The following is a 26,011-nucleotide window of genomic DNA, read 5'->3' on the forward strand; positions in this document are numbered from 1 at the left end:
GTGCCTGTTGCATGCTCATCTCTACGTGAGGCTGTGTTTCCATCTCTGAAAGACCCAGGGACCATCCCAGATGCGGAGGAAGAAACCACGCAAGAGTCAGGAGATGGGGACGAGAGCAGTGAGACACTGTCTTCTGGACATGGCACGGGGACTGTGTTCTCAAACTCACAGGGGCTGGGGTCACCCACGCAAGATTATTTCAGTTAACATTCCAGAGGAGGGGATCCTGAGCCCCCCCCTTCCCTGAGGAGAAACTGTCAGCCAATGGTTGCTAGGCGACGGGAGAGTAAGTTTCTTTAGTGGTGTAGCCACTGATAAATTGCCCTGTGCTTCCATAAACAAAAACAAACAAAACCCCCTGCTCATGCTCATGCATGCAACCCTAAATAACTGCGGTGAGTCACAAGAAAATACCAAAACAAACAAAATAAAACACAAGACGTGGACGTAAGAGAGGGACTTGGTGGGAAGAATAAAGGATTCAGTAGGAGTGGGAAATGAGTGGACGAGGGAACCGAGGAGTAAAAAGGACCCCAGATACATTATGTCCATGTACAAAATTAAAGAACTTTTCAAAATTTAGAAAAGCTCCCGGCGTGATCCCAAGAGGAACGCTAAAAGAAGTTGCGTCAGACGGCCTATCGAAGACCACGTCTCTGGGTAGAGAATCTAGAGCATTGCTGGGGTCTGGAATGCGGGTCAAAGGCTTGGTCTCAGTCCTGGGGAGAGAGCATAGGGTGTCACAGGCTCAGCTTGTGAGGGAGCGAATCTACAGAAAACAATCACAGGCTAGGAGGCTCCATAGCAGAGAGCCCCCGGGAGCCATGCCTGCAAAGTGGTAGGGAACAGGAGCTGGCAGAGGAAGATCTCAGCCAGCATCGCTGATGCTCTGAAGTGCACCTGACCCCTCATTGCTAAAAGAATTGAGCATCTCATGTTGAAGGTCTCCCAAATAACCTGCTCCTCCCTCCTAGCTACCTATATATCTCCTGGTGGCTACCACTGTGGTAGTCGGTGATGGGGGTGACAGCTAGGGAGTTCTGGCTTGGGCATCGTCTACTCTGGAACCTCGGCTTGCTTGTTCTTGTCTAGATCTTGTGCAGGTCGCTGTGAGTTCCTGAGTACACTGGACTGGGCATGGTCATAGGACACTGCTTCACAGACACTCTGCCTAACCCCTGGTTCTTTCAGTCTTTCAATGTTTCCTGAACCTGGTTGGAGCGGGTGTGCTATCAATGTCTCCTATAGGCATGAGCAGTCCGCAGTTACGTATCCTCTGCACGCTGACCAGGGGCATTCTGTGTTCATTGCTGTTCATTGCAAAATCAAGCTTGTCTGCTGAGAGCTGGTGAGTACCCACTAACCTGTGGGTGCTGGGAGTTAGACGGAGTTTCAAATTTTTAACACAATAGATACGCGGGCCATATTTTTATACAGCCACATGAAGGTGAATTATACTTCGGGGTATAGGTCTGGGCTGGGTAACATTTGGGAGCCATCAATAAGCGATGCATAATAGAATGTCAGAGCCTGTGTAAGAATCGGCTCCCACAGCTTTGAAGAGCGTTAGGAACTGAGTTATAGAAATTTCTTGTTGCCATGCCTGGCACATCATAAAATCTCAATAAATCATTGTTTCCATAGCAGTAACGGTTCCCGATCTAAGAAGAAATGTTCTCCACAGGAGCTTCTGCAGAGAAAGTCACCCACGGCTCACATTGTCCTCCTGCCTCACCTCTGACCCTTCAATCCTCCTGACTTCAACTTCACGGAGGAAGGCCCAGAGTCAGATGTGCTCCGACATGTCTTGTCTAGGTGACTTGGAGGTCTCCAAGAGGGTCTTCTTACTCCCCCCACTCCTCACTGAGAAGCGACAGCTCTTTAAAACATGAACAAAAACATCCCCACTCCCCTGCTTCAGTATGTCCCGCGGCCACGCGCCTCCTGGGGAATCGGCTCAGCAGGGATGGGATTCTTTGAGATCATAGTCTGGTCTGCTGTCTTCTACCACCTTCTTCTCCTGACCTGGGCTCCCCTCTCACCCCACCCGCCAGTTCACAGTGTAGGGCCAACCACACTGGCCCCTGCTAGCCACACACCTGCTCTGTGCCAGGCCTCTGTACTTACTGCTCCCCCAGCCTATGACACACTCCTGCCCCGGGTGGTACTCCAGCTCGCTCCCACCTCCTTCAGGGCTGCCCAGGTCACATGAGAAGATACCTGTGCTGGCTAGCCTTATATCAACTTGATACGAGCTAGAGTTACCTGAAGGGAAGGAACCTTAATTGAGACAATGCCCTCGTAAGATCCAGCTGCATGGTATCACCTTAATTAGTGACTGATGGGAGAGGGCCCAGTCCACTGTGGTGCCATCCCTGGGCTGGTGGTCCTGGGTGCTGTAAGAAAGCTGGCTGAGCAAGCCATGGAAAGCAAGCCAGTAAGCAGCTCCCCTCCGTGGTCTCTGCGTCAGCCCCTGCCTCCAGGTTCCTGCCCCGTTTGAGTTGCGGAACTGACTGCCTTGATGATGAATGCGATACAGCAATGTAAACCGAATAAACCCTTTCCTCCCCAAGTTGCTTTGGTCATGGTGTTTCATCACAGCAACGGGGATCCTAACTAAGACACACCCTTCCCCCTCTAGCCTCCACAAACCCCAGTTTTCTCTTGCCTTCTAGGCTCATGCAGCTCTGGGGCATGTTTATCCATACTGGATGTTATTTTCAGATCACATGAAGATTGTACCCAAGAATTCCCCATTCCTTTCTCCTAGTAAGATGTAAACTTTATTAAGGTAAAATAGCGATTTTATTTCTATGCTATTTATTTCAATTTTGAGACAGGGTATTCCTGTGTAGCTCAGCCTGTCCTGAAGCTTGCCACCCTGCCTCAGCCTTCCAGGAGAGATAGGATTACAGGTGTGTGACTTTCTTGACTATATAAGAAATAAAATAAAGGCTCATCCTGATTTTTTTTTTTTGGAGGACCAGAAAGTACAGTAGAGATCTGGTTCACAAAGAGGTGTCTCTAGGCCAGGTGAAGGTAACATTTAGCATACAATAGCCACACATGCCTGAGTCTTGTAGATGGCAAAAGTAATAAATTGAAACTCTTAGTGAAGACAACATCACTCTAATTATGCTGAGTGACTCCAAACTAAACCTCAAAACAAAAGGTCAGCTCTTTCCTCGGGAGCCTGAAGTACTCAAAGCGCCCCATTAACCTTTGCTCCCTGCTTTTAGATAGCTGTGGCTATCAATCCCCTCCCAAGCACCTACACAGTTACCATCCGCTGCCCTTGACCGTTTCACTTGCAGTTTCCTGGGGGAGACCGCAGATTGCACTTGCCCACAGTTTGAGAGCCCTGGGTTCGGGGCCGAGCCGGGTCAGTCTTCCGTCAGAACACTGTGGCTCTAGAATCAGATATCCACCAAAGTATTTCCTGGACTTCCACACACCCTCGCTCAGCAAGCAGCCCTTCCCCAACAGGGTCGCCCAAAAGGCTCACAGCCCTAGGCTGTCAGGGTTTGGCCCGCATTTTTAAACTTCTGTACTAATTAAAACTCTCTTGAGCTCGCTCGGCAGGACTCAGCGGAGATTTGGAGCCTTGGGGCTCTTCCTTTCTCTCTTCTGGTTTCAGCTTCTTCTGGAAGCGAAGAGCCCGTTTGTACAACACAGCGTCGTCTGGGAAGCCCCGTACGTAGCCAACTCCCACTGAACACAGCTTTGAAAGGCATTCCAGCATCCGGAGCCAGATATTTGGCAACTCAACTGTTAACTTTCTGTGGTTTTTTTTTTCTTTTTCCCCTCCCTGGGATCAATGTGACGTCACCAGTGTAATTTGAGTCCGGGAGCTTTGTTCACACTTTAAATAGCAGTCCAGGGCTGATGTTAGGACAGACTCCCTGGAAGGGCCCGAGCTGAGCTAGGGAAAGACTTATATCGATGAAAGCGAAGCGAAGCCACCAAGGCACCAGCATGTCCTCGTCTCTCCGAGTAAGCCCGTCCATCCACGGCTACCACTTTGACACGGCCTCCCGCAAGAAGGCTGTGGGCAACATCTTTGAAAACGTAGACCAGCAGTCCCTGCAGAGGCTCTTCAGGAACTCCGGAGACAAGAAGGCAGAGGAACGGGCCAAGATCATCCTTGCCATCGATCAAGATCTGGAGGAGAAAACACGGGCCCTGATGGCCCTGAAGAAGAGGACGAAAGACAAGCTTCTGCAGTTTCTCAGGCTGCGGAAGTATTCCATCAAGGTGCACTGAGCCTCCTCGAAGGATGGGTAAGGAGCTTATCCACCAATGGACCTTTAAAGACAGACCCAGTGAGCCTGCCAGCCCGGCCAGGGCAGCGTCCCGCGCACCGGCTTGAGCGCCTCTTCCATCAGGACCCTGAGGATGGAAAGGGACGGAGCACACCAGCTACAAAGACTTCAACTCTGTGTCAGCCCTGAGCTGAGCTGCCACACGGAGAGCAAAGTGCCTTCAGCAGGCGGTTGAGAACTCTCCCAGCAGGAAAGGGCTGACACGGACCTGGTAGATGAGGACAGAAGCACAGGATAGAACGTGGCAGACGGGGACTGAGTGCACCCAGGGTCACCCGCCAGGCCCTAAGACTGAACTCAAACCTAACTTGGTTTTAGTTGTTGTTGTTTCGTTTGTTATTTTGTTTTTCTTTTCCTTTTTTTTTTTTTTTTTTTTAAAAGAAAAAAGTGTCAAAGTGGGTAGGGAGAGGGAGGAAGGAGGAAGACTATCGAACAGATGGTTTACTGCGTTTTTTAAATCTGAATGTTTAAAACGTGGCTAAACCTCCATGCTGTTTATTGGTCAAGATTTTTAGAAATCAGTAATTGACTGCTTGCGTTTATTTCAATGCCTAAGAAAGTGCATCGCCTGGTGTTAAAGTCAAGGAACTGCGTGCTTTGCCCAGCCCGGGAAAACCCGCACCACTGTCTACATGTTTCTAGAGGACTTACACACATTTCAAACAGGTTTGCACAAAGTTGAAACAATGGGGCTCTTCATAAATCTGAAGTACTGTGAACAATTTTCTAATGTTTTTTACTCTCTGACTAACACTAGCATCGAATCTAATGAAATGTCCTAAAGATACTGCAGCAAGTGTTAGGAAGGGAATATGGAAGATTTCAGAAGGATGCTGTGGTCTTTATAATTTATTATAGATTGTAAGCGATACGCAGCCCTAATAAATTATTATCAATTTAGCTTCTCTTGGTCTGTGATGATTGGTCCCAAAGGAAAAAATAGGACGGTAAGTTTGGATGACTATAAACTTTTATAGGGGCTGTCGTAAGCTGAAGGGGCTTTGAGAACAGCTTTAAGCTGACCTGCCAGACTTGCCCCAAACAAAGTATTGCCCCAGTGTTAAACATTGTGGCATGGATATGGTTATCAACAGAGTTAATTTGCCAACACTGCTTTTATATATCCACTATATAGTTTCATGTTTGTGAAATGTCTTCTCTGTCACTAAAGCAGATATGCGTGTGTATCTACTTATTTCTTTCTGAACAGTATGTCTTGAAGTTAGAGTGAATTATGATAAAGTTCCTGTGGGTTATTATAACATTACCATCTCTTTCCTTATTTCAGCATAATTTATAATAAAGCATTTATAAGGAGGCATACACAAATACCCACTGTGCTTTCTTAACAGAAAGTCAAAACAGTCCCCAGAAATTATTACAGCAAAACCTACCAAGATTTTTTTTTTAAATGCTGACTACAGTATATCAAAACACTTGACCTATCTGAAATCTTCAGGAGGGTTAAAAGCCAGGATTTTAAATACAAAACTTATAAAAGGAGAGTAAGGTGGCTAAAATAAAACTATATTCAGCTAATAATTATTAAGTTGTTGAAGGTCATTACAAATTAGTCCTTGGGACCCTAGATCCTTATCTAGGGTTGTAGTTAGTATTTGATCACTTGGCCAGGAAATAAAGAAAAAGTGAAGGAAAAGTTATTCTAGAAGTGTGTGTGTGTGTGTGTGTGTAATGCCCTTGAGCATTTTTCTGGGAGTATTATTCACAATCATCATCAGATTTTCAAAGACAACAATTAAACCAAAAGAATTTAAGACCCACAGAGCGGGGCTTCACAGGGAACAGTCAGGTACCCAGAATACGATTATGAAAATGGAGGCCGTGGAGCAGCCCTCTGCTCATTCCTGTCTCTCTACCTGATGCACCCTGAGCTAGCTGTCTGCTGTCTGTGTGCACCTGGAATAAGTTTCCTGTTCCTTATGGGAACCATCATAGGGAACTTTTAAGCTGCACTTCATTCAAAGACAGAGCTGGGCATGGCCTCCCCTGCTTGAAATCCTACCGCTCAGGAGGATCATGAGTTTGAGGCCAGCAAGTCTTAAAAATCAAATCAGGCCGGGCGGTGGTGGCGCACGCCTTTAATCCCAGCACTCGGGAGGCAGAGCCAGGCGGATCTCTGTGAGTTCGAGGCCAGCCTGGGCTACCAAGTGAGTTCCAGGAAAGGCGCAAAGCTACACAGAGAAACCTTGTCTCGAAAAACTAAAAAAAAAAAAAAAAAAATCAAATCAGTTCACCCATTCCTCCACGCCCCCCAATGAAGGAAGTGCATCTTGAGGCTGAGCTGAGATGGGGGTTCAGTGCACGAAATGCACTCAGAACTCGTCTGCTGCTGTTGTTCCCTGTAGTGTGCAGTGTGGTCTTGTCCTCTGACACACGCACATTAATTAACCTGGTTTTGGTGACCTATTATTATTATTATTATTATTTTCTGATTTCAACCCCAATACATGAGGGGGAGAAACAAAAACCCCTCCAATAGGTTGTTACAAGCGCTCTTCTCTCCTCTGGGGAGAACCCAGAGTGGAATCAGTGTGATTGCCCAGGGCGGTCTTTAGGTGCGTAATGCACATTGTGTAGTGTCAGATGAAAACAGGCTTTATCAGAAAAGGAGGACTACGGAGCCAGAGAGGTGGCGGGGTTGTTACGAGCACACGCTGTCCTTGCAGAGGACTGGTTCGGTTCCAAGGACACACACGTGACTCAAAATCACCTGTAACCCCAGGGATCTGATTCCTCTAGCCTCAGTGGGCCTCTGCACTAATGTGTACAAATCCACACACATACATACATACATACATACATACATACATTCATAATCAAAAATAAATCTTAAACAAATGTAAAAGAGGATTCGTTCGGCCCTGAGTTCTCTTTCTGGCACAGGGAGAGTCAAATCAATGGTAAGATCTTGTAATAAGAGAAATAAAAATATAAAGGGCTCAGTAACTCATTAAGGACATCAGCTCACTGGGTCATAGTAATAATTAACTTTTGCCGAGTGAGACGTAGTCCCGGTGGCCGGATAATTCCCTAAATATTTTTGTGATGTAAGAGGTAGGAGCACATGTGGCTGTATTTATGTCTCCTGTGAGCACAAGGCTGTGAGCTTCAGTAGCTGGGGAACCTTGCCAGTGACACACAGCTCCAGGAAGGATGGCCTCCGTGCCCTCGCAGCAGCTTTGACCACGTGTCCAGGACAGACAAACTTCCCTTCTCCTCTGTAGTGACGGATCCACTAGTCGACTGGGAAGACAGAAAAGCATGGCTTCTGCTGGTCACTTCGTTTCCACCTGCATTTGTCCGTCTGTTTACCGCGAGGAACACGTACGTTCTAGGTGATAGTTTTGGTGGTTTCACACAGCTGAGGCAGCACCGTGTTTGCATCTCGGAGCCATGGCCACTCCTCAGGTCTCCTCCAGGCCACGAGGAGTGTTGGAAAGCACCGTTTATTGACTCAGTTTCCTACCTGCTCACAGTAAAAGGAGGCCCCCATAGCAGATGGATTCTACTGAGAAAGGTCGCGTGTCCAGCTACAGGCTCTTCCACCGTCGTGGGGTGATCTGAGGGTGACTTGACATTTCCCTGAGACGTTGAATCTGCTGACTTAAAAGAGGGCCACTGTCTGGGGCATCTGTGTCCTTGCAGAACACATAGGGCACCTTTTGGCTGGCACTCAAGTTCCCAGCACGGCCTCGGTCTTAGATGACCCTTCATGTATGGGGGCTGAATCTGTCCCTTATCCACTCGTACAGGACGCACCTAGAAGTGTTAGCCAAGGCCAGAAAAGACACTGCTTCCTGCTAGAGGGTTGACAAGGGCTTTGAAACAAACAGGAAGCAGTCATTTGAACAGCAGAAACTGTGGTTGTGACTGTGCATGTGTGTGTGTGTGTGTGTGTGCACGTGTGTGTGTGTGTGTGTGTGTGTGTGTGTGTGTGTGTGTGAGAGAGAGAGAGAGAGAGAGAGAGAGAGAGAGAGAGAGAGAACATGTTTTATGTGTGTGTGTCTAAGCAAATCTGTTCCTGTGCACGTGTGTGTATTTCTTGGTAGGCTGTATTTGTGTATGGACCTGCATATATTTGCACGTCTGTGTCTGTGAGCATATGCATTTGGTGTTATGTGCGCCTGTATGTACATCTAGTATGTATATGTGTCTGAATGTGTATCATATGTGTGGAGGCTGCATGTCTTGTGGCTGGCTATATAAGTGATGTATCTGCCTGTGTGTCTGAATGAGCCTAATTGTGTCTGGGGTATGTGTGTGTGTGTGTGTGTGTGTGTGTGTGTGTGTGTGTGTAAGAGAGAGACAGAGATAGAGAGACACAGAGAGAGAGACTATGTTTGTCTGTGTAGATGCATAAAGTGTGTGTATTTGTACATATGTATGTGCCTCTGTGGATATGTGTCTGTATCTGAGTGTACATGTATATATCACTACATTTGCATGTATGTGTGGCTATGTATCTGGGAATGCCCATGTGTTTTGGACTGTGAGTCTATGTGTCTGTGTGTGTCTTCATGGCTGCATATGTTTTTCATGGGTAGGATGTCTATGCATGCATGTGTCTCTGTTGCTGTGTTTATTTGAATATTTATTTGAAAATATACACTGTGTACATGCAGCTATGTGACTGTGTTTCTATGTACGTGTGTCTGTATGTATCTGTTCACATGTATGTATCTATGTGAGCACATGTGTGTGTCTATGTATGCATCCATGTGAGGATGTATGTTCATACATGTGTGTCTTTCTATTCATTTGTATACACAGTTGGCTGAATGGGCAAGTGAATATTTGGGTGTCTTTGTCCCAAGACTGTATGAGAATGCATGTTTATGTGAGTGTGTCATCTGTGTTCATGTGTATGGATGTGTATCTGGAAGAGTGCATACATGGGTATGTTTGTGTGAGTGTGTCTATATTTATGTTTGTATCTGGTGAATGCACATGTATCTGGTAATTATATGTGTGTGTGTCTATGTGACTGTATGAGAATGTGTATTCACATGTGCATCATCTGTGTTTGTGTGTGTGTGCATATACGTATATCTGGGTGTGTGCATATAGGTATGTCTGTGTATGCATGTGTGAAAAAATATATATCTATGTGTATTTCCATGTGTGTATCTGTGTTCATCTGTATGTACACATGTGTATCTGTGTGATTGTTCACGTGTGTTTCTTTGTGTGCGTGTGTCTGTGTATCTGTGTGAGGTTGCACATTCATGTATGCTTCTGTGTCATATGTAGGGGTGAGTGCATATGTGTGTGTGGTTTGTGAGAATGTAGGTCCATGTCTATATTCTATAGTTATGTGAATATGTCTGTCAGTCTGTATCTGTGTGTCCAGGGTAGATTAGCACATAGCCCTAACCTGGGAGATGCTTCAAGATTCCGTGGAGGAATAGCAGACAAGAAGGAAGACCGTTTTGCTGGTCCATGGACACATAGTTCACAGAGGTAGGGAGGCAGGACAGAGTGGGTCACGTGAGTGACTGGGGGCCTAAGCGATAGAGAGACAATTAGAAGATGTCTAGGCCTTGAAGGACTGGTCAGGATTGATTTGTCCCGAAAGCAACAGAATTATTAGGGACTTTACACACGCTGGTGACACTTGGCAGCTGGCAGTGCACATCTGACCTTGAAAAATAATGTATTAAAGAGCCGCTGAACTCACGGTCACTCGAAAGATTCCTCCAGAACCCCACAACCTTTTCCATGTGAGGCAGAGGGAAAGGCACTTTACTTGGGGACAGCAAACGACTACGAGGCAGCTATCGATGACACAGAAGACACCGAGAAGAACAGGCTGCGGGATGAGATGGGGGAATGTCAGTCTCCCGTACTGCCCAGTTAAAACCTTCGGATCCGTTGCTGCTTAGATCATGCATTGAGTCTGACGATTTCGCTAGCATCAATAGCTGCCTGGCTGTTCTCATATGGACAAGCCTTCGGTAGTGTCTAGATACTTGGGGCGTCTGCCACAGGCCCATGAAAACGATTCTATTTCAGTGTGAACACACATGATTGGTAGACCCAGTTCAGAAACCTGCTAGCAAAATTACCTTACAGAATTTTGGCAATAAACATTGTGTCCCCATAAAGTTTTGTGGAGCTTAGGAAAAAAATAAAAAACAAACAGGTTTTTCCTGTAGCAACTTGCCCTCTATACACTACACCAAAAACTGCAGACATACCTGCTGGGTCCCAGGGAACCTCTTGGCCCCACCCCCACCCCCTGGCCTTGTCGCCTCACCTGAGGACAGTGGCATTGTGCAAATACCGCCAGATTGAGGTGGGGATTCCAGGGAGGGAGGGTTCCTAACTCTTCTTTGGACAAATTCCTTTCTGACCTTTGTCTGTGACTAGATGACATCTGCCCTCTTTTGTCCTCTCCGTCTTCCTCAAGGGCAATGGTGAGCAGGACCTGCCTTGCCTCCGGTGATCAGCTGGCATTCCACCAGAAGAAGAAATTTCTCTTAAATACAATGAAAAACCAGTGCCAAGTTTTGATGCTTAGCCATGGTCGCCAGAGGCACAAGGTGAGAGACGTGGCCTTGTGTGGGTCCCCTGTGCTTACAGACCCTGTCTGTTCTGGGTGGGTGGTTGGTGCTCCCTGCCCAGACTGGGCTGTTAATGTTTTTCCCGCTTTGACTTCTACTCAAGGGCAGAGTCACTGAGCCCATCTCCACTGTGGATAGAGCTGTAAACATCTGTGTGCTTTCCTAATTCCACACCCTCTGGTCACGGATACCTTTTCACAAAGCTCCATGACCCACTGTAGAAAACATCAGAGTTACAGAACCCTTGCTTGGGTTACGCTGGATCTTCTGGCCCTTGCTAATGTAAGACCAAGAAAAAGGGTCTATCTCGTGGCAATGTAGCCTTTCTTAGCATAGTAATTCTGTCATTCATTGAAAACATGGCTCAGAAGATCACATTTTGAGGGGAGCATTTCCCTGATTGTGATGATTACAGTAGGTGTAGACTATCCCCTTCACTTTGCTGACAAGTATTTTCTTTGGATTTAGTCCGACATGTGGCATACATGTAGGTTTATCAGGAGGGTTTGCCTCCCATCACTTTCGTTTCTCATTCTCCTGAAATGTTTCTGTCCTTAGAGTTTATGCCTAGCTCTTAGCATTTGGAAGGTTCAGGAGAACGCCGTGGTTCTGGGGGAGCCCCCCCTGTTGACACTGTGGAAGACCCAGGTCCAGACACTTCCTTGCGATTCGTTCTTATCAGAACCCCATGGGGAGCACTTTGAAATCCAGGTTGGATTTAATGAACCAGAGTTTGTGGGGCTGGACCCTGCTGCAATTGCTCCTGGGGTCCCATTACAGCTCGGCTCAGTCAGATTGAGAACCACTGACCTAGATTAGAGTAACACACTGTGCTCACTGTAAAGACACGGCTCATTTCTGCTCATCCATACATCCCCAGGTGCATTGTGGGCCAACCTGTTCGCAAACCATTGACCCAAGGCGTGATTTGTCCCTTATCATGAAATGTCTCATTCTTATCATATCTAATCAAATAATACCATGCCTTTGACTTTCTGTTCTGAGGAATCTAACCTGATTGTACCAGTCCCCAATGATTACATCATTATTGAAATTCCACAAAGCATATAGTCTTAACAATCACTGTGATTTTTTTTTTTCTTCTTGAGATAAGGATTCTCTATGTAGTTCTGGCAATCCTGAAACTCACTCTGTAGATCAGGCTGGCCTCGAACACAGAGATCTACCTGCCTCTGCCTCCTTAATGCTGGGATTAAAGGCATGTGCCACCACCACCCAGCCTCACTGTGTTTTTCAAAAGAAGGGAATGTCTTTATCCCCTTCACAGATTCCCCTATATCTGCTATTCTAGAAGTTTCCACCTTACTCCAGACAACTTAGTGTTTTCAAAAGGATGATTTCATGAACATCACTAGCAGTCACTTATTCCAGTTAGTGCATTAGCAGTTACAGGAGCAACCTCCTCCTGATGATTCTCCTCCACAGAGAACCCTACAGGGAGCCCAGCAGACAACCTAGAAGACCCAGGTCAGGAACAGGGGATGCCTGAAATCAGCAACAATAAAACAACCAGCCATGACAGTATGCCAAAGAACAAATCTGCTCTCTGATTTTTTTTCCCACCTTGACCCTCTCTGGTGACCCTCTCGATAACTTCATGTCCATACTGTGTGACAGACAACAGAAAGACAAACCGAGTAGGGTGATAGGATTTTGTAAGATTTGGGTTGGTTCAAGTCCTGTTGTAGACTTTTATTAGGTACATGGAATTTTGAGGAAGTTATTTATGCTTTGCTAAAGCCATGTAATTATCAGAAAAAATAGTAGTGACAATATAATAGTATTTCAGTTTGTTATGGTTTGAATCTGAAATGTTCCTGATTTATGTTTTGAAGGCTTATTCCCAAAGAGTGGCAATGTTTTGAAAGTTTATCGAACTTCTAGGAGGTAGAACACATCTGGTACAAGTCGGGTACTAGCAGTGAGCACTTGGAGGTTCGAGCAGATCCTGGTTCAGGTATGCTCTCTGTTTTCCAATCTACCACAATGCAAACAGCAATCACCACAAGCTGTTTTATGTCCGGCACAGTGCTGCACCTGAATCTGCTCATGTTTCAGCCAGTAATTGTGGCTGTGGGGCAGTTACTGGCTTGCTTCTCTGGGAGCAGCCAGGTGGGACTTCTACATCTATCCAGATCCGCCTCCTGCTGACGCAGCCAATGCAGTTTTTAACTAAATCTCTATTGTTCTGTTTACCAATAGGACTCAGGAGCTAGAGGCTGGGGTGAAAACCTGCTAGCTCAGAGGCCGAGGAGCAACTAGCAGACCTTCCCCCTTTGCTGACATCTCTGAAAAAGAGCGTCCTTCCACTCCCCCAAACCAAAAGAGACTGCCACACTCAAAGTCCCCACCACCACCACTACCACCATTTCCTGTGTGTCTCAGCATCAGTTTTCTGGACTCCCTCTGACTCTCTATGATTACTTTCTGCCAACTAGTTGCTAGCTCTGCCTCCTGACCCAAGGTTTATTTTATTTAATTAACACAAATGCAAATGTGGGGTTCACAGTGTTATCATATATCTCGATACAGCCATATTCTCCCTCTGCCATGAACCTCACCATGCATTCCCTGCCCTGCTGACTGTATAGTCTAAACCCGTGAGTCAAAGTAAATCCTCCCTCCTTAAGCTGCTCTGTCGGGGACTGGGTCACAGTGACCTAAAGCATAACTAATACAACCATTGATTGATCAGCTTCAGCGGGACAAATTTACTTCTTCCCAGTTCTGGAGGCCGTGTGTAAGCTCAGGGCTGCTGTTGCCTATGGCTCCTCTCCATGTGGAAAACAGGCTCCCAAGCCTTTCACACGCCCTTCCTTCTGTGTGTATCTCATGGTTGTGGCTTAAGTGCCTTTCTCATAAAGTCACCAGTCATATTGGACTAGATATGAGTCCAGATACCAGTCTAATTGGAGAATTTCTTCTTTCAGGGTCTACCAACAAATAGAGTCATATTCTGAGATATTTCAGCATACAGATTTTCACTGAGGCTGTACCACAACTCCTAACACCTCTGTACCTGTCTCTCTTGATTGCTGTAAGTCTGACATAATAACCCATGTGGCAGTTAAGCTCTTGGATAAGTGCCCGGAAGGGTGTGTGAGCGCTGCCCTCGGTTAAACATTACAAGTGCTTCTAGCATAGAGTTTAATGTGGAATAAGGCACTTCACAAGTGTCTGTTCAGTTTTTAACACAAACAGATATCACTTCAACACAGGTATTTGTTTGTGGTAACCACAGTACCCTCTGAACATTCACTGGCATCCCTCTATCACTCCAGGCTATCAAAAGAGGGCTCTGTCCACAGTGGCCCATCAGCGAGAGCCATGGTTCATGTTGAAAGGCCTGAGAACGACAGCACTCTGCCAGGGTCCATTGCTTCTACTAAGCACGGTGCCTTCTTTCCCTCCAGCCTGGTAGCTTGAAATCCCTCAGTGGAAGCAAACACATTCTCTGATCACTGGGGAACTGGCTTTGCTGACACTCTAGTCTGTTGTTTTTGATTGAGTCTCTGTATGTCTTGGTACAGATCTAAGACAGCTGAACACTGTGTCCTGGCCTCTTCCAGTCAGAGTCCTATCACAACCGGTTATTGCCCCAGCCTGGGCATTTCGTCCGGGTGAACGAGACAAAGGGAAGGTAGTTCCTCTACAAGGAAAAGGCTGTGCTGACCACAGAAGTAACTCTATATATCTTACCTTGTAGGGAAAGAATTTCAGAATCAATGGAATGGCTTAGGCAGCTCCATAATCTGTGCTTAAGAAGTGTGGGAACTGGGGAAGGAAGTCTCGCTTATGTTTTCCCAACCAAGCTTTATTGGGGGTTGAATTTAATTACCAACTACAAAGATCATATTGAGTTATCGTAAATAATCATTTAATAAGATAAGTTGGCTGAACTAAATCAGTGAAGTAAGTACAGGATATTATATAGACAAAGTAACAATTGGAGTATCTGATTTTTGTCTTCAATTTTTTCACAGTCGCAGTGAGTAGCCAAGAATGACTATCTTTTTCTTCCACATTGGAAGATCAAGCCTAGCATGTGAATTTGTCTCAGTCCTAAAAGATATCAATGGGCCTATGTCCAACTGGCTGGATTTCAAACCTATTCCTCTTTCTATTACTTTACAGTAGCTTCTTGTTATTTAAAGAGATACAAAAGGACTAAGTTTTAGTTTTTAAATTTAAAGCTCACTCTTGCTTTCTGAGACATCTGTAAAAAACACAGGTCAAATGAGGCACAATGGTTGCTTGGGCCATGCTGGGACAGATCCGCTATATTCCTACTCAGAGCTCTGCAGCCAAGCTAAGAAAGACCAGACACTCAACATTCTGGGGATCACAGCTGAGAGACTCAGGAAGACAAAATGCACCATCTGCAATATAAAGGGTGACTCCTGATGTATTAATTTATGGGAGAAATTTAACCCCTAAATAACAGGACAGTTGGAGAGACCTGAGGGCGTTCACCTCATCTTGGCAAGCTTCGAAGGACTTTCCACAGCAGAGCTCACCTCTTGACCTCTGAGACATACGGGTATGACGTGTCACAGATCACCCCAATACCTAGTGACTTGAGGTGAACCCTGCCGTGCTTAGCACGTAGCTCTGTGTGGGGCTGTTGGCATTCTTCCAGCCCGAGCCAATGCCACCGTCTTCTGCCAGGTTCTGTGGTGCCTCTGTGGTCAGCTGGGAGCTGGATGATATGAGACGACCTCACCCAGATGGAAGGTGACTGGCAGGCTCTTGGCCAGGATAACCTGATTTCTACCAGGTTGGGCCCCAGATTAGCATTTTGTACTCAGCCACAGAATTGCTATCTACGCATTTCTCAACTCCTTCCTGTTTGTCTGCCTCATTGCTGTATACTCTGCTTACCGCACATGTTCTCCGTGAGATTACCTGCATAACTACACTCTAGCTCTGAGAATCAAGTTCATTTAGGGGTTTTTAACTCACCCCATGGATAACTAGTGCAGTTCTCAACACTCAACCACCCTCTCAGAAATGCTTCGTGACTTGTCTCTGTCACTAGCTCGTTCTTCCATAATCTGTGAATATGCCAAAGCAGTGTTCAGAGAGCATCCGTTATTGCTTTTTCTATACCACCCCCTTGGTGGTATGGGAAGAGCAAAGGCTTCACTCTTGTCCTCACATGTCTGTGGCAGCGCCCAAGCGGTTAGCAAAGATCAGCAGGATTCTGACCGACTGTGAAGTCTCCTTGCCATTCTCCACAGAAGTGTAGGTGATGTCACTGGGCCTCTGAACTTGTTCACTTATTAACCTTCGCCGGGAAAGGTTTTAAAATTAACTGCCTGTTCTGTTCTCGGGGACAGTGGACATGCTGCGATGCTGGCCTGGGGGAGACAGACTGACTCAGGGCAAAGAATTAATGGAAGCATATGGCTCCTGCAAGCAGGAAATGCTTTGATAGGCCTTTCCTCTTTTTGTTACCCGGAGAACCGGGACAATAGACTCCACCTCGAGCAGCTGCTTTGGCCCCAGTGATGATCGCAGCACATTTTCCGCATCAGACTTGGAGTCTGCACAGGGAGTGTCCAGGAAGGCGCAGTCACAATGTTGGGGTCTGGCCTTGAGCTTCCACACTGTGTGGCGGGCGGAGGCTGCAGCCTGAAGACATCCAAGGATCCTTTTGGCACACGGTTCAGGAAGTCCATCTGCTGCTGTTGTTCCTCTGACCTTTTGTTAGAACCCTCCCTAAACTGGAAAGAAACTACCAGAAATAAGATAAAGCCAAACCAACTTAGAATCTGTCTTCAAACCACGTCAAATTTGCAAGTCCAGGTGAAGTGTCGTGATTTTTTTTTTTTCAATGCCTGGGTATATAGTATCAGGACTATATAGAATGATTCATTATTTCAGTTAATTTTTTCAGCATTCCTGGCAGGCAAGTATTATCATCTCCACTTTGGAGACAGGTAGACTGAGGTACATTGAGGCTCATCTGCTTTCCCGGTGCCTATCTGATTTTATTGGAAAGAAAACTACAAGCCCAGGGCTCCAAGTCCATCCCACACAACATCTCACTGTTATCCCTAATGAATTCCAAACTCTGGTACTTAGCAGTTTTTAGTCCCCATTTCTGTATTTAGTGTCAAGAGACTCTTAGAGGCTTTGGGAATAAAGAGGACTGGAGCCAATGGTCTGATTCCGTTCTATGTAACGCTGTATAAGTTACTTGACTTGGGGCATTCCAGCACCTTCTGTGCATAAAGAAGGAGAATGAAATAGAATTTCAGCCACCCTTGTTTCTATACTACAATGGAGTCATAAATGGACTTTGTGCCCATTAGGATAGCTACAGTCCAACTGTAACAAGAGTGACCCAGGAACTAAGTGTCACCAAGGACTCAGAGGAAGTAGAATCCTTGCCCACTCTAGGTAGACAGTGTGGGAAACAGTATGGCAGGTATTTAGATGTTTTGCTGTAGAATGACCCGAAGACTCAGCAAACTGACCTCTGGTTCTGCACCCCGAGAACCCAAGAGCAGAGCTGAGCAAGTCCCTGGTGCACACACATTCCTGTTATCCTAATTCCTATTAGCCAAAGGCAGGGGCGGGGCGCACCTCGGTGAGTGGATGGATAATATAGAGTTACACAGATAAATGAGATGTGATTCAGCCTTAGAGTTCTGACGCACACCAGACCTGGGTGAGTCCTGAAGCCATCATGCTGAGGAGAATAAGTCAAGCACTAAAGGGCAAGCCCTGCCAGTTCTCATAGGCCTGAGTGAGGCCTGGGGGTGAAGGCGAGGGCAGGCGGCTCGGTTTGGGGCTGGCAGAGGGGAAATGGAGAGTTTAATGGATCTGGAGTTCTAATTTGGAAGTAGTAGAACTTTGGCGTTAGATGATGGTTGATATGAATATGAATGTGCTTTGTGCCACTTAACTTTACATCTAAAATACCTAAAGTGGGAAATATAATTATATTATAAAGAAGATGTATACAGCAGTGATCCCAACACTGGGGAGACTGGGTCAATTTGATCTCTAGTCAGATCAGCCTAGACTCCACAGTGAGTTCAAGACCAGCCTGGAATATATAGTGAAATCATACCTTTAAAGATCTCAGTAAAAATCTAAATCAATAAACTAACAAATGTAAATAAACAAATAAACAAACTACATTTTAGAATAAAACTGAAGTTAAAATTAAGGTAGGATTTTAGTGCCAATGTTTAAGAACAGTCCCCTTTCCTGAAGTGTTAGCATCGTCTAATCTCAGAATTACTTTGATGGATTTCAAAATCTTGTAGCCTCTGTAGGCAGGAACTGTAAGTAAGCCAGTCACTGTGCCAGAGTGACTAGGATGTGTGGGCATATTATGACACAAGACCAAGAAAGATGCTGCTAAATAACACAATTCTGTATTTGGAGAGGTGAAGCAGATCCAAGACCATTAGGTCAAGGCTATGCTGCAGGAGCCCAGTCAGGGGTGACAGCATGGCTGGCCAGGGGGGTCCTCAAAGTGTGCCTGGTGCAATGGTGTCAGCAGTGCCCCTGGGGAATTCCAAGATGGAGAAAGGAATGGTTTGGGGTGTGTGTGTGTGTGTGTGTGTGCGCGCAATGTGTGTTTATAGGCAGGCTCTTTCTATGCAGCTTTGGTGGGCCAGGAACTCACTTTGTAGCTGTGTAGACCAGGCTGGTCTTGAACTCATAAAGATCTGCCTGCCTCTGTCTCACATGTGCTGGGGCTACAACTGGCTTAATTTGTGCCTTTTAAAGGGCATTCTGGCTTTCTTTCTACCAGAGGGTAGCAACAGCATACAGTGTGAGTCTCCCCAGTAGCTACTGCGCTGAGCAGATCAGAGACAGTTGAAACGGAGATGGACACAGTAGTTAGATTTTGGAGACCTTTTCGGAGGCAGTATCCACAGACTTTGGAGATGCGCTGGCAATCGGTCATTTTCACCAGCACTACCACCGCCATCCTGGGGCCTCTCAGCATCCCCTAATGTCCTGTTTCTCTTGAAGTCCACAGTCTGCAGATCTTACTTCTCAATGTGCCTTTTTCCCCCCCTACAGCTAGCTCTTATTTTCTAAAGCATCACTCTGCAAGGCCTGATGGGGTATCCCAGTGGTGGGGCCCTTGGCCAAGAGTTTGATCTGAGGGGGTAGCCCAGTGGTGGGGCCCTTGCCCATGAGTTTGATATGAAGGGGTAGCCCAGTGGTGGGGCCCTTGCCCATGAGTTTGATATGAAGGGGTAGCCCAGTGGTCGGGCCCTTGCCCATGAGTTTGATATGGAGGGGTAGCACAGTGGTGGGGCCCTTGCCCATGAGTTTGATATGAAGGGGTAGCCCAGTGGTCGGGCCCTTGCCCATGAGTTTGATGCCACAGCACTCATGTAACTTCTGCATATCTCAGAATTTTTTTTTTAATCACCGTGACAATAATCCCTGACATAAAGGTGAAGGAAAGAAGGGTTTATTGGGCACATGGTTCCAGAGATCTTCATGACTTGGGGCCTGAGTTATGGCTGAGCATCAGGGCAGCAGGGATGGGGTACAGGGAAATAGAGGAGACTCCTGACCTAATGCATACAGGAAGTCAAGACAGGAAGGGGCTGGGGGTCATATTTAACTTTTAAAGACATGGCCCCAATGACCTATTTCTTCTAATTACAGGCTCCTTCCTTAAGTTTCCGCGACCTCTGAAACAGTTCCACCAGCTGGGGACAAGCCTTCCGTAGCTGGCCCTGTTACAGGGTGAAGGGATACGGTCATGCTCAGAATGTGACACTTTTCCCTGCTCAAAACTTTCAGCTCTCACTCATTGTCTGCCGAACCAAGTTCAACTTCCCCAGCCTGGTATCTAAGAGTCTTTGTGGGTGGAATCAGAATTTGGTTGGGATGCTGATCGGGGCAAGATTTCAAACTTGAAGACAGCTAGCATTAAGCTGTAGCTGCTGAGCGAGTGAATAAATGATGAACAGCCACGTCAAGCCTACAGTATTGACCTGTGAGCCATGAGGGGAGGCTCTGCTCTCACTTCTAACAATCGCATGGCTGAACATGCGCCAGGCCCATTGTTTCTTAAAGCCCGAGATTCAGGAGATGCAAAGATGGATAGGCCTGCTTTAAATTTTGACAGTGGAGCTAGGGAGGAGAGAATGAGGGTAGACACCTCTACAAATCACTGTAACGTGAGGCAGTAGGCGCCGCACACCAAAGTACTGCAATAACGGCACTAGCTAAGTGGTCCTTGCCTAGAAGCTGTGCACGCCTCAGCTTGACTGAAGAAAGGCTTTCTCATCCTTGGCTGTTGTTTTCAGTCTGTCTGTCCCCTGTCCCAGCTGGTAGTAGTCTGGGTTCTGGAATGTTGACTCTGGTTGCAGATCTTCCAGTAGGCCACAGTCCCATCTTGGGTTGGGGCCCCAGTGCCGCTCAGCCTTACAAAGCAGATTCTGATCCTGGAGGGTTGGTGTTGGCGGGGTGGGGGGTTGTGGTGATCTCTGCCATTTTGCTTTTCTAACAAGCTTCCGGGTGATGCTTTTGATGGGTCTACAAAGTGAAGAGTAGTGGTAATTCTGTGACTCCCTGGAAACATCCCTCTTCTAAACCTCCGAATTTGCTAAGAGTGAGACTATGGGCATTCCCCTTGATTGAGCTGGTATCCATTGTATTGGGTGTCCCTGGCTGGCCCACACTCTGTAGGACTGCAGGTGTGCTCCACTGCTCTGGGCTTCATCAGTACACTTGACCTCTGCCCTTCCTGGTGGGTGCTTCTTCCCAAGTCTTTTCCCTAAGTAAATCAAAGACTCCTTGAAGGAGAACTTGGTCTGGTTCACCCAGATCCTCAGATGGTAGGCATCTGCTTGTTATAGGGCCGGACTTTAATAAATATTTGTTCAGTTGGATTTGAATTAAAATACTACTGTATGTGGAAACAAATGTGTACATGTGTATGCTTGCGTCTGTGTGTATCTGTATATAATGTCCTATTCAGTGAGTCAGGACAGACAACACAGGTCACCTTGAGTTATAATAAAATGTAGACTGCAGTTATCAAGGCAAGGAAATAACATACAATGTGTATTTGATGAGACTTATTTTTTACTTGCTGATACTAAGGCCTTCAGACCCTAAACTGTGTTTTGTGTGGAGTGAATAATCAATAAATATCTTTCAAACGCTAAATGAAAGAAGGTACTGAACCTTTCCATTCTGTGGATAATCACAAATTTAGTCCCTGGAAAAGGAAGGGGCCAAAGTTGGGGTAAGAGCCTCATTTTGCCAGAATAAGGAGAAAAACCAAACAAGGGTGGTGTTTGGGGGCATTTCCTGACTCAAGAGAAAGCCAGAGAAACCGGAATTCCCTCCCATATAGTAAATTCACATTACATGTTTCTTTAATGAAGAACATTTTTTTTAATCAGTAGCAACAAAATGAAATCTAAGACATTTTCTCTTGTGAATTATCTTTTCTTTCCCCTAGCATACCAAATTGTGTTAGATCAACAAGGGTTTTGTTTTGTTACTATTAAATATCAAAAGAGACCCACTTCACTCCAAACATGAAATCCTTTCCCTGTCTCTTTCCAATTCTGCTGATGAGGAAGATTTTGCAGCTCTATGTGGTACCAAAATAACCCTGTTTTGCTGACCATTATCATCTTCATAGGGCAGGCGATGGTAATGAACTCGGAACACAGGAAGTTTACCCGTTAACTGTACTAAAATAGAAGGCCACTACAGAGGCACCTCTCCCACAAAGGAAAAAAGAGGCCAGCCTTTTCATTTTCTCCACGCTGCTGACATTAATATGCTGTATTAATATGGTAGGGCAGTCACATAATTAATACTCCAGGAAGATTGCTTCATGAAACGTTTTTGTTTGCAGATTTTAAAATAACTTATAAACGTTCTCTTGCCGGCTAAGCATCATCGTTGGGACTTAGCTGAAATCCATGTTAACAGATGGGTTTAATGGCCTATGTTTTCCTGTAGAGAATTAAATGGCAACTTAGTTATTTGTAAGCGATAACTTGGAGGCAGTTAGGGAGTGGGGATATGGCTGTGTGCTATAGACACACTGCAGTTGTGTGTCATTTAATTTACACAGTCAGGAGTGGGGGATAAGGCTGTGTGTTATATTCACTCTGCAGTTTCGTATCATTTAATTTGCACGGCAATCCTCGCAGGCTTGCGCTCTCATCCTACACGGCCCAGTTTCCGTTGTTTTTCTGTTTTACAGACCTGGGAAGAGGCAGGGGTGACTGACGCTTCGCCTGAGGTCCCCCAGAGTTAACACCGAAGGTAAAAACTGACTCCCCCAACTCCACAGCCCGTGCACTTGATTCTAGAGTAAGTTTCAATTGTTGTATTAAAATTGGATGTCTGTATGCAAAAAGTATACTCTCCAAGCACATTTGCATTTCTGATTACAGAGTTTTTAGTTTGTTCATTTATTCAGTAAATGTTTCCTGGGTTTCTGCTATGGATTTGATGTTCTCCTAGCTAAAAATAGACAAAACAGAGTGGAATCAGGAGAAAGAGACCATTTGAGAACAAACTCAGTTTGAAGTTACCACTTTCCCATTGTTTCCAAAGTAGGAAAATGCCAATTCTGAGTGATTTATACTAAACGTATTCTCCAACGAAGAGAAGAAGCACATTTTCACCAACTGTTCCGACTCAGTGTTTTAGGAAAGACGTTCCTTTGGTTCCCAGCATTTCAACTGTACCATCCATCCAGCTGTGTTTTTCTCTTGGTTCAGCAGAAACCTCTGCACTTGAGAACAGAGCAGCTGCACAGAGCTGGCTGGCCGTGGGTGAGCAGGTCTCGGGGCCCTTGCCTGGCCCCGTCACACTTGGCATGGTAGACCAGCCATCTCATGGCTCAACCTCACTCCCTTTACTGGAGTAATGAAGTAGATAATACCCGTTTCAGAGGCTCGTTCTTCAATAAATGAGCCCACACATAACTACTGAAGTTATGTCTACTCCTCTCGCCCCAGCCCTTTCATTCCGATTTAAAATTGAAGATGTCGGGACAGAAAAAAAACCAACCAAAGGCAGTGTTGGAGGGCTAAGGACCATCTGTCTTGATGACTTAGATTCCTTATGGGTAAGTTTCTGGTTTAGATTTCACCGTTGCAGCTTATCAGCAAGGAGAACGTTTTACCGAGTGTCTTGGGCACAGTGTCTCTGTCAGCTGCCAACTGCATCAACTTAGAATGCCCCGACTTTCCCTGAGAAACGCCCTCAGGTAAAGACATTCCCCACAACACAGGGCTGGCTTGAGCTCACTGTCACAGCAGTTCTGCTTGGCTCTTCAGGGCTGCAGGGCTGCGGGAGCCAACAGGAAATGATTCAGGAGCCAGCGCCTGGCTGCCTCTGCGCTGGCAGGAGGGGGCTTGCCCGACCAGCCTTCCCTGAAAGGCCTACTCAGTTATTCCACAGGCGCTGAACATTGGGAAATCAGGTCTACCCTTTGTCTTTGGCAATCTCCACCTGCAGAGTGGGTGGATCTAAAAGCCGCCTCCCCGTGAAATCCATTGTGCGTAAATAAGATGAGTCAGATGCAGTTAAATCTCTCTCTCTCTGTGTGTCTCTTTCTCTGTCTGTCCCTCTGTCTCTCTGTCTCTCTGTCTCTCTGTGTTGTGTGTGTATGTGTCTCGTACTGTCGCCAGGTTCTGTGGCGGACGGGCTGCAAATATAACCTGCAAAACAGGCTTGGATCCTGTAGTTGTACATATGGGAAGAAAAGCTAGTCACAAATACAAATGCATCATTGCAGAATATGATCATGGGAGGGAAAATGCCAGAGAAGCCTTACTTTCTATCGGTACTCATGAAGGAAAACCTGCCAGGTGAGGAAGCGAGAGAAGATTCAGAAAGAGCTGCGAAGAGAGAAAGAAAGTTCTGGGGGATGAGGGGGGAAGCTGGTGCCTGGATTTCAGCACCTGGCATATGTGTCCTGCCCTTAGAACAAGACAAAGGGATACTCAAAACTCTCTGTAGTTACTGTGTGGCAGGTAGACAGGACAAGGGACGAAACTGTAAATGGAGAGAATAAAGGGACCTGGGTGACACCAAGCATCGAGGAGGTGGCATGGAGGAAGTAAGCTTTGGGGGCAAGGAGGGGCTAGACGCGCAAACTGGGCAACAAACAAGTCCTGGAGGGCTGTGTCTCCAGGATGCCGCAGCAGCTGGAGTCAGCAGGGCACACACCCCGGAGGAGCAGCCTTAGCAAGCTTGCCTTAGGGCTGGGGCAGGTGGCCTGCAGGCTTGCAGACTGTGTGTGTGTGTGTGTGTGTGTGTGTGTGTGTGTGTGTGTGTGTGTGTGTGTGTGTGTGACCCTCAGGATTCCGTTTTACAAATGGGGGCGCTCTCCTGTTTCTTCCTCATCCCACTGCCATTGCCATTTGTAGCCATTGCAGGTGACCCCACCTCTGAAATGGGAGACTAGCTAGCACCCAGCACCACCCAACACCACCCAGCACCACCCAGCACCACCCAGCACCACGGAGACCTACCCTACTCAGTCCCTATAGGTCAAGCAGTGGGCCTTTGGAGGGAGTTGCCATGTGTGACTGACTAACAGGGATTCTTGGCGGCTCCTGAAGGGGTGGGGGTGGGGGGAGGCCGTTCTTCCTGAGGGATGCTTTGCTCTTTGAATGTGATTAGTTAGACAGGGATGACTATTCTTTAAAGGTCTCCCAGTGACCAAATTTGGCCTCTGCGAACTGAACCGAAGCATTTCATATGAGTCACGTCTGTTTGCCGTGTTGCCTGTCATTCGTTGTTATGGAAACGTCACAGCCCAGTCCAAGGGTTCAGAGTCCCCGAAGTTACCCTCAAACTGATCTACAGTTTGGGCAGCCAACAAGTTTGCTTACTTTGTTAATCTTCAGCGACTTCCTGCCCTGTTCAAAGTAGAAACTGAAGAGCAAAACACTGCCTGGGGCCCTGCCTGGTCTTTTCATCCGAGTAAAAATGTCTGCCCCGTGCTCTGCCTGGAGCATGGTAATGAATATTTAAAGAATTCCAGATCGCTTCCCGGTTATCTGATTGGAGGATCAAAGTCGTGTTCCCTGGTTAACCGTAGTAGCCCCACACATGTGAAAGGAATGTCTGTCAGAGCTCTTCACAGTGTCTGTTTTGGTTCCATCCCGTTAACAAAATCTCCGGCCAGATCTAGATAGCTTTGGGCATTGCTCTTGGAAGGTTGCGCTTTAATGAGATGTTTGGTGAATCTCCTGCTTGAGTTTCCTTGATTGCATCTGCAAACCTCTTCAACTCAGACTTGAGGAAGCTTCAAATGTCGTGCATGTCTGGTTCCTTCAGCCACGAGGCTGTTTGAACCAGATGCACCTAGTTTCACCATCTTGTAGCACCTTAGCACAGGCACTTGAATGGGCAAGTGATTCATCTTTCTTTATTGCCTAGAGAGAGTAATGTGAGTTATCACACGAGTTGTCCCTAAGACGATGCAACCTTGGGGGATAAAGGCAAGAGAGAGTGATGGAGAAATATGATGAAAATGCATCCCAGACATGTATATGGCATCTTGATGAAATCTGGTATTTTCTACAAATTAATAGATGCTTAAAAAAAAAAAAGACTCTTCATGCTAACATGCAAATTACTTAGGACAGGTCTTATGCAAAGTAAGTGATCAACAAAGGTCAATTCCCTTTCTTTTTCTCTGAGACTTACTGCCCTGTGGTCATCCCCTGACATAAGGGAGTCAACCTGTGTGACTACAATCTAGATGAATTTATCATTTTGTAAATGCACAACGAAACAATAGTATAGATAGAAAAGAGATCGATGTGGACTGGAGCAGCAGACACATTTACTGTACAGTGTGTAGGCTAAGTCATAACTGTTTCCCCTGCCTTCTCTACCTCATGCAAACTGAAGCATCACTTTAGCGATCACAGATTCAAGTTTACTGACGTGAGTTCTCTGTCATTATAGGAACCTGGTCTGCTAGGAAATCTCATCCTGTCAGTTCTGTTGACACTTAATGACTTGTACATCAGCTCCCCGCTCCCTTCTCAGGTTTTCACACCTCTCCGATGGATGGTGATGACCTCAGGGGTCACTTAGGGG

The 26,011-nt window shown here is 46.3% G+C and overlaps 1 protein-coding gene and 1 long non-coding RNA gene across 2 annotated transcripts; both read left to right on the forward strand.

Annotated features, from left to right (window-relative positions):
- The first annotated feature begins 3,857 nt into the window (after positions 1 to 3,857).
- Tcim (transcriptional and immune response regulator) lies at positions 3,858 to 5,222 on the forward strand. The gene has a single exon (XM_006982966.4). It carries the CDS (start codon positions 3,943 to 3,945, stop codon positions 4,261 to 4,263), a length of 321 nt encoding a protein of 106 aa, XP_006983028.1. The 5' UTR covers positions 3,858 to 3,942; the 3' UTR covers positions 4,264 to 5,222.
- A 5,673-nt stretch (positions 5,223 to 10,895) lies between these two features.
- Positions 10,896 to 21,366, forward strand: LOC121823439 (uncharacterized). The gene is made up of 2 exons (XR_006064911.2): positions 10,896 to 16,735; positions 19,577 to 21,366. It is a non-coding gene; the product is annotated as an uncharacterized LOC121823439 (long non-coding RNA).
- Positions 21,367 to 26,011: the final 4,645 nt, after the last annotated feature.

The sequence above is a fragment of the Peromyscus maniculatus genome, chromosome 17 (genome assembly GCF_049852395.1).
Source record: "Peromyscus maniculatus bairdii isolate BWxNUB_F1_BW_parent chromosome 17, HU_Pman_BW_mat_3.1, whole genome shotgun sequence".
In the NCBI taxonomy this organism is placed as follows: domain Eukaryota; kingdom Metazoa; phylum Chordata; class Mammalia; order Rodentia; family Cricetidae; genus Peromyscus; species Peromyscus maniculatus.